The sequence below is a fragment of the Eretmochelys imbricata genome, chromosome 1 (assembly GCF_965152235.1).
Source record: "Eretmochelys imbricata isolate rEreImb1 chromosome 1, rEreImb1.hap1, whole genome shotgun sequence".
Taxonomy (NCBI): Eukaryota; Metazoa; Chordata; order Testudines; family Cheloniidae; genus Eretmochelys; species Eretmochelys imbricata.
Genome location: NC_135572.1, coordinates 5,769,976 through 5,779,159, shown reverse-complemented (window position 1 = coordinate 5,779,159; position 9,184 = coordinate 5,769,976). Strand labels below are relative to the sequence as shown.

Sequence of the window (9,184 nt, the reverse complement as noted above, 5' to 3'; positions counted from 1 at the left end):
AGGGGTTTGCTCTGTGCTCACTTTGTAACCAATTGGCTAGTATATTTTTCTCAAGCCTCCCCAGGAAAGGGGTGAAGGGGTTTCTGGGGAATATTTTGGGGAAACAAGGGCTCAAAGTGGCCCTTTTTTCCTGGATTTTTGTCTAAATCACTTGGTGGTGGTAGCAATACCATCCAAGGACAAGGAAATGATTTGTGCCTTTGGGGAATGTTTCACCTATGCTGGTAGAAATACGCTTAGGGGGTGTTTCATGCGGGACCCCACATCTGTACCCCAGAGCTCAGGGTGGGGAGGGAACCCTGACAGCCGGTGACCCAGGTTTTGAGAGAGAACTGTGTAACTGGCTTCCTGGAGGGGAGCAGTCCCACAGCTTACTTCTCAGAGACAGAAGAAGGGGTGACGGAGGGTACCCCAATCCAGGTCCCAGTTTTTCAGGACGCTATTTCTGATACTTTTTTTTTGGAAAATATCTGTGTCTCTTTACATCTAGTTGCAGCTCCAATGCCTGTGATAACGGAAGAATTGAGACCAGGAAGTTGCCAGGTGGTAGTTTGTGAGAATACAAATGCCCCAACTGACAGAGAAGGGGGCGTCTTCCCCCATGCTAGTGAGTCGTGGGAAAGCTGCTGGGAAAAAGTTGTGTCTGATCAAAGGGTAAACACAGCCAGCCCAGGGAGCTCAGATCACCATCCTCTAGGGAAAGGTGGCAAAGAGCCAGCCAATGTGCAGGATCCCCCTAAAAAACTATCTTCCCAGACCAAAATTCCAGAGACACAATTAAATTAATAGCCCACACAGACGGGAACACTGGAGAGAAAGACAAGCCATTGACTGATTACATGGGAGAGAGTCAAAGGACACCATGGGTAAGGAACAAACCAACCTCACACTGCAGTATCTGAACAGACGGCGTGGTAGCATAAAAATCCATGTAAACACCTATCTGTGATTAAAAAAAAGGTATGAATGTAAAGTTTTGGGATAAGAATTTGATGACTGATGTTAAACCTTATGGTAAGTCTAGTTCATAGTTAATAGCTGCAAACAGATTTAAATCTGATCATAGCATAGAAACCTGGTTTGCAGTGTCTGAATGGGGAAACTGAGGCACACCACCTGTCAAGGTTCCTTCCCCACTCTGAACGCTAGGGTACAGATGTGGGGACCTGCATGAAAAACCTCCTAAGCTTATCTTTACCAGCTTAGGTCAAAACTTCCCCAAGGTACAAAATATTCCACCCTTTGTCCTTGGATTGGCTGCTACCACAACCAAACAAATACTGGTTACTGGAGAAGAGCTGTTTGGAAATGTCTTTCCCCCCAAAATACTTCCCAAAACCTTGCACCCCACTTCCTGGACAAGGTTTGGTAAAAAGCCTCACCAATTTGCCAAGGTGACTACAGACCCAGACCCTTGGATCTTAAGAACAATGAGCAATCCTCCCAACACTTGCACCCCCCCTTTCCTGGGAAATGTTGGTTAAAAAGCCTCACCAATTTGTATAGGTGACCACAGACCCAAACCCTTGGATCTGAGAACAATGAAAAAATATTCAGTTTTCTTACAAGAAGACTTTTAATAAAAATAGAAGTAAATAGAAGTAAAGAAATCACCTCTGTAAAATCAGGATGGTAGATACCTTACAGGGTAATTAGATTCAAAACATAGAGAACCCCTCTAGGCAAAACCTTAAGTTACAAAAAAGATACACAGACAGGAATAGTTATTCTATTCAGCACAATTCTTTTCTCAGCCATTTAAAGAAATCATAATCTAATACGTACCTAGCTAGATTACTTACTAAAAGTTCTAAGACTCCATTCCTGGTCTATCCCTGGCAAAGACCCAGCATATAGACAGACTGAGACCCTTTGTTCCTCTCCCTCCTCCCAGCTTTTGAAAGTATCTTGTCTCCTCATTGGTCATTTTGGTCAGGTGCCAGCGAGGTTACCTTTAGCTTCTTAACCCTTTACAGGTGAGAGGAGTTTTCCCCTTCCCTTTATATTTATGACACCGCCTCATGGCCTTGAAGGCTGGGTGCCAAGAGAGCGATAACACACCCTGCCTTTGAGCTAGTCGGTGGCTAACCCTCTTGTAGCAAACTAAGGGGGGAGGTGAGACATTCTCTATCACCGGGGAGCATACTGTAACCGCCATAGTCCTCATTTTCATATAAACATGATTTTACATAGAAAACATGCCTTGTAAGGTATCAGGGAAAGGTTATGATCTGTTGAAATCATGCCTCTATCCATACATGTGTATCATTAATGAATATGGAGTCATGATTATGGTGTTGTATGGTGGTCACTAAAACATGCTGTAAATTGGGGAATAAGTCAGATATTAGCTCTCCAGAGGCAACAGCAAGGAAAGTGACCAATCCCCAGGCAGGGTGTCAAACAACCCATCAAGAGCCCTTGTCCAGCAAGGGAGCTCCAATGCAATGACTCACGTGCACGAAGCTCCACAGAGGGAATTGCTCAACCTTACTTGGAGAGACTCAGCAATGCCCCCCAGACATGCCTGGACTTGTGCCCCCCAAGCACATGGATTGAGGCGATAAAACAGACAGAGCGGACACATACTGGGCCCTTCTCCTGCCCCCACTGAGAAGAAGACAAGACTCCAACAGGGGAGATTGGCCCAGGTTTACACAGGAAACTTGTATATTAAGGACTGCAATATTCAGTGGGGTGAGAAAAATCCTTAATCTAGATGTTGCCCAGTCTGATAGGATTGAGAGTTTAGACAGTGTGCTTACATTTCCTTTTCTTTTGGTAACCACTCTGACTTTTTGCCTATCACTGAATATCACTTAAATTCTATCTTTGTACTTAATACATTTGTTGTTTATTCTACCTGAAGCAGTGTGTTTGGTTTGAAGCGTGTAAGAGACTCCCCTTGGGATAACAAGCCTGGGGCATTTCCATTTCTTTCTTAAACTGACAAACTCACATAAGCTTGGAGTGCCCTGCGGGCACACCTGCACCCTGCAAGAGTAAGGTTGTGTCTGGGAAAGGAGATATTGGCTAGTGTCATTCGGTTGCATAATCCAAAGAGCAGTTTACATGTCAAAGACTGAGCGTGAACAGCCCAGGAGTGGGGTTCTCACAGCTGAGCAGGGTAAGGCTGGCTACCAAAGCTAAGGACTGGGGTGACCAACCAGATCACCAGTCCAGATAACACCAGAGGGGAACATCACAGGGTTGCAAAGCAGCATGTAGGTGGACAGGTGGGCAGTGCTGTTGAAATTATTTTTTTCTTTGTGATTGTTGGTCCAAGGCCAACTTTGGGACCTTTCATGGTACAGAGTGTGTTTGGGGAGTTCCAGGGTCTCTTTCCCATGGCAAGCCACAGAACTACAATCTGGGTGTCACAAGTTTTACCCAGTTTTGTTTCCATTTGTTGTTGTTCTGTAACTTCAGGCATTTCACTGGTAGAAATAACATTTGATATTTTTGTAACAATGTACCCCATATTGTTCATTGTGATATGATGATATGATTATATGATTATAGCATAATTACGATACAGTTTATGCAAGATGGGTCATGTAAGATGTTATTGGAAAAGTTATGACTTTCTGAATATGGTGATCCTATTTGTATGTATTGATGATTTTGGTCAAAAGTTCTGAATTTTGATGACTTCCCTGTATTTCAAATGTAGTTACAAGTGAGTAACGCCCACTAGGGAACTTGATGTCAGTCTAGATAGATGGTTGGGAAGGGCCTATTCAGGGCAATGAGACTTTGGGGGAAACAATAGGCCTTTAGAGAAACTTATCTCCCACCTGGTGAGCCTCCCTGAGAATGCTTCAGACAGACTATACGTAGTGGATGCTATGACTCTAAAAGGCCATGTGACCAGGCCACATAACTGGTCTCATAATGAACATATGAGAATGTTCATAACTATAACATATTTACCACATTATTTGTTACAAATAATAACCCCCTTGCTGTGCCTTTCTCCCTTTACAGGCACCTTGAGCATTTCTGAGTCATATCGATGCATCAACTGCTTCATGGCGCCTTTCAACTTCACCCACTCTGACACTTCAACTTTCATCCTAACGGGCATCCCTGGCCTGGAGGCTGCCCACATCTGGATTTCCATTCCTTTCTTTACTTTCTACATTATCAGCCTGTTGGGAAATGTCACGCTTCTGTCTGTTGTAGGTAAGGAACAGACTCTGCAGAAGCCGATGTACCTCCTGCTCTGCATGCTGGCACTTACAGACATTGCCACACCTACCTTTGTTGTGCCAAAGGCACTGGGCATATTTTGGTTCAATTTGAAAGGCATTACTGTGGCTGGCTGCCTCACCCAGATGTTCTTCCTCCACACGATTTCTGTGATGCACTCATCCACCCTCGTGACAATGGCCTTCGATCGCTACGTTGCCATATATAACCCTCTGAGATATGCCACCATCCTCAGCAATGCACAAATAGCTAAGCTAGGGCTTGTAGGTTTCATAAGAGCTGTTCTCTTCATTCTGCCCCTGCCCCTGCTCCTGAGTCAGCAGACATTCTGTGCCAACCGCATTATCCCCCACATGCAATGTGAGCACATAGCTATGGAGAAGATGGTGTGTGGGGACATCAGAGTCAGCAGGATATATGGTTTTGTGCTAATGTTTGTAATCAATGGGTTTGACCTGACGTTCATTGCCCTGTCGTATGGTCTGATCATCAGGGCCGTCCTCAGAATCTCCTCTCATAAAGCCCACCAGAAAGCCCTTAACACTTGCACAGCCCACATCTGTGTGATGCTGACATATTATACCCCTACCTTCTTCTCCATTCTTACACACCACTTTGGTCAAGGCATCGCACCCTATGTTCATATCATCTTAGCTGACCTCTATCTCCTCATCCCTCCCATGCTCAACCCTATCATTTATGGGGTCAAAACGAAAGAGCTTCGTGACAAAGTAGTCAAATACACCTGCAGAAGTTCTGCAGACACAAAGTTCACGCAAAGTTCTGCAGACACAAGAGACGATATCTCCTCAGGCCTGCAGTGTCCATCAGGGAACTGTCAAATTGTCAGAGAGTATGTGAACCAGCACTAAGTGGGATGCAGTTTGGGAGGAAGACCAGAAGTTCTGTGAGTGCCATGGTTCCCCAGTTACCCCTGGCATGGAGGAAGAGTATGCTCACAAACAATCTGTAAAAAAAGTCAGCCTTCCTTGACTGTGCAGTTCTTACGAGTTGTACTCCTAGCAGAAGGAAAATCCTTTCACCAGAAAAGGGTTAAGAAGCTAAGGTAACCTCGCTGACACCTGACCCAAAATGACCAATGAGGGACAAGGTACTTTCAAATCTGGAGGGGGGAAAAGCCTTTGTCTGTCTGTGTAATACCGTTGCTGGGAACAGATCAAGGATGCAAGCCCTTCAACTCCTGTACAGTTAGTAAGAAATCTAGCTAGAAAATGCTTTTGGATTTCTTTGTTTTGGCTTGGAAATTCACTGTCCTGGAGGACATGTGTATTCCTGTTTTTTGTATCTTTTTGTAACTTAAGGTTTTGCCTAGAGGGATTCTCTATGTTTTGAATCGGACTGCCTGAATCGGTCCATGGGCCTGCATTCACCACAACCCTCGACAGCATCCAGAATGCGTTCACCCGGGGAGGCATATCCTGGCCCACAACACAATTTTTTTCAGGAAGAGGGGCAGACCAGTTGAATAGTCATGACTAAGGTTTTTTGTCACAGATAGTTTTAGTAAAAGTCACCAACAGGTCACGAGGGTCTGCGGGGGAGACTGAAATGGGGAAGATTAAAGCCTCATCAGGAGTATGAGAGCCTGAGCCGCACTTCAGGACGGGTGAGGGTCCAGCACTTACTGCCACTGCAGATAACAGCTCTGTAGCCCCCACTGCAGCCCCAGCACCTCAGAGGTCCAGAGCCCCTGCTGCAGCCCATAGGAGAGAGCTCCACGGCTCCCACTGCCAGTGGCAGCTCAGAGATCTGGGTCCCCACACGGCCAAGAGCCACTTGGAGGGCCACATACCCCCACCGCCAGAGGTGGCTGAAAGCTGCTGGTTCCTTGGCCACACGTGGCAACTGAGAGCTCAGGAGCCTCCACCCGCTGCCCCAGGGCTGAAGTGGTAAATGTCACAGAGGTCTCCGAAAGTCACAGAATCTGTGACTTCTATGACTTAATCTTATCCTTAGCCATGTCTATGAACAACTCTCCGTGGTGAATGGAGAAGTGGTGGAACCGTAGTGACTGAGACAGTGACAATACTTTGTGCAGGAGGCAAAACAATCACTGACTTGCCCCAGACAGTAGAATTGTTCATCCCTGGACTCAGAGTGTCATCCGGAATTGTTAAGACCTGGAATGTTGTTGCCTCTGTAACACTGTTCAGTGCTTCTCTCCTTGGAGCTCCAATATTATCAGTGTTGGGAGGTGAGGCAACCTACTAATTCAGTAGACCTTGATGTTATTCAGAAAGAAAGACCGCAGGCATGGTTCGATGACAAAGGCATCCGGAGAGGTTTATTTCCCCCTAGGCAGAATCCCATCACCCTGAGTATGAGCAAAATGAGTGAATTACCTTATGAAAGCCCTTTTCTGGGTGGTAATACCCCAATAAATCCTTAGAGATCAAGGACTACTGAGGGTAAAGACATTAAGAATGTTGATCTACCATCTCCAAACCGATGGGTTGGTAGAGTGATTTCAAGGAACTGTTCTGGAGACATTATTGAATTCTGTAGCCTCAGATTCCGAACATTACGATCAACTCCTCCTCAACCTCCTTTAACCAATCAGGGAGGTGCCTCAAGGCTTCAAGTTTTCGCCCTTTGAACTGCTGTCTTGGAAGTCCTCAGGTAATGAACATAGACCAATAAATTCTTCAATTAAGAAATTGCCTCGAGACTTTGTGAGTGTTTGCTTGAAGAATTTTGCTAAATGCACAGCAGGTACAAGAGAAGGCCGATAATAAAGGGGTCTAGCTGTGAGTGTTCCGACTGGGTGATTGTGTGTTATGGTTACAACCAAGCTTGCTCTTCAGATGATTGGTTCATTGGCAGGGACTCTTTGATGTAGTGAGGCATGTGGGCCCCATCGACTACAAGGAGCACCACCCAGAGAAGAAAAAGAAGACTAAGATAAGAACATAAAAACAGCCATGCTGGTGAGACCAATGGTCCATCTAGTCCAGTATCCTGTCTTCTGACAGTGACCAATACCAATCTTCACACTGAAAGAACAGAACAGGCTGTTCTTGAGGGATCCATCTCCTGTTCTCCAGTCCAAGCATAGGCAATCAGATGCCAGGGATTCCCAGATCCTGGGGTTGAATCCCTGAATATCTTAGCCTGCAGCCTATTAATTTCCTTCAGTCATCCCTGGTTCTTGTGTAATGTGAAGGAGTAAACAAGACTTCCACAATTAAATTACCCCTAATGAAAAAACACAATAAAAGAACTAAAAAAGAGCTTAAGAACCATGTAAAACAAACAGTGAAATATGAAAAGGCATCTTTTAAAAAGTGGAAGTCAAATCCTAGTGAGGTATATAGAAAGGACCATAAACACTGCCAAATTAAGTGTAAAAATGTAATAAGAAAAGCCAAAAAGGAGTTGAAGAACAGCTAGCCAAAAACTTAAAAGTTAAGAACAAAATGTTTTTAAGTACATCAGAAGCAGGAAGCCTCTTAAACAACCAATGGGACCCCATGATAATTGAGATACAAAAGGAGCATTTAAAGATGATAAAGTCATTATGGAGAAACTAAATGAATTCTTTCCTTCAGTCTTCATGGCTGAGGACGTTAGAGAGAGTCCCAAAACTGAGCCATCTTCATAACATCAGCTAACAGGATGTTAGGAATCATTAAAAAAGGGAGAAAGAATAAGACGGAGAATATTTTATTGCCTTATATAAATCCATGGTGTGCCCACATCTTCAATACTGCATACAGATGTGGTCTCCTCAACTCAAAAAGGATATACTGGCATTAGAAAAGGTTCAGAGAAGGGTAACTAAAAGGATTAGGGGTTTGGAACAGCTCCCATATGAGAAGAGATTAAAGAGGCTAGGACTTTTCAGGTTGGAAAAGAGGAGAAGTTTAGACTTGAAATTGGACGAAGGTTTCTAACCATCAAAGAAGTGAAGTTCTGGAACAGCCTTCCAAGGGAAGCAGTGGGGGCAAAAGACCTATCTGGCTTCAAGATTAAGCTCGATACGTTTACGGAGGAGATGGTATGTTGCAATAACATGATTTTGGCAATTAATTGATCTTTGGTAAATAGGCCCAATGGCCTGTGATGGGATGTTAGATGGGGTGGGATCTGAGTTACTACAGAGAATTCTTTCCTGGGTGTCTGGTTAGTGAATCTTGCCCACATGCTCTGGGTTCAGCTGATCACCATATTTGGGGTCGGGAAGGAATTTTCCTCCAGAGCAGATTGGAAGAGGCCCTGGGGGTTTTTCTCCTTCCTCTGTAGCATGGGGCACGGGTCACTTGCTGGAGGATTCTCTGCACTTGAAGTCTTTAATCCATGATTTGAGGACTTCAATAGCTCAGACATAGATGAGAGGTTTATTGCAGGAGTGGGTGGGTGAGATTCTGTGGCCTGCGTTGTGGAGGAGCTCAAACTAGTCCCTTCTGACCTTATAATGGTCCCTTCTGACCTTAATATAATAATGGTCCCTTCTGACCTTAATATCTATGAATCTATGAGACTAAGGGGGGATATGATAGAGGTATATAAAATCATGAGTGGTGTGGAGACAGTGAATAAGGAAAAGTTATTTACTTGTTCCCATAATAGAAAAACTAGGGTCCACCAAATGAAATTAATGGGCAACAGGTTTAAAACCAAGAAAAGGAAGTTCTTCTTCACTCAGCACACATTCAACCTGTGGAACTCCTTGTAGGAGGAGGTTGTGAAGGCTAGGACTCTAACAGGGTTTAGAAGAGAACTGGATAAATTCATGGAGGTTAAGTCCATTCATGGCTATTAGCCAGGATGGGTAAGGAATGGTGTCCCTAGTCTTTGTTTGTCAGACTGGAGATGGATGGCAGAACAGAGATCATTTGATCATTACCTGTTAGGTTCACACACTCCGTTGCACCTGGCATTGGCCACTGTCAGTAGACAGGATACTGGGCTGGATGGACCTTTGGTCTGACCCAGTACGGCCATTCTTATG

General features: G+C 44.6%; 1 protein-coding gene across 1 annotated transcript; it reads left to right on the top strand.

The window, feature by feature from the left end:
- The first annotated feature begins 522 nt into the window (after window positions 1-522).
- Window positions 523-5,084, top strand: LOC144278642 (olfactory receptor 52P1-like). The gene is made up of 3 exons (XM_077840046.1): window positions 523-636; window position 1,150; window positions 3,988-5,084. Exon 3 carries the CDS (start codon window positions 4,032-4,034, stop codon window positions 5,082-5,084), a length of 1,053 nt encoding a protein of 350 aa, XP_077696172.1. The 5' UTR covers window positions 523-636; window position 1,150; window positions 3,988-4,031.
- Window positions 5,085-9,184: the final 4,100 nt, after the last annotated feature.

Bases quoted from the DNA above. Each gene is read 5' to 3' on its own strand.
- LOC144278642 (XM_077840046.1), top strand. From the start codon at position 4,032: ATGGCGCCTTTCAACTTCACCCACTCTGACACTTCAACTTTCATCCTA.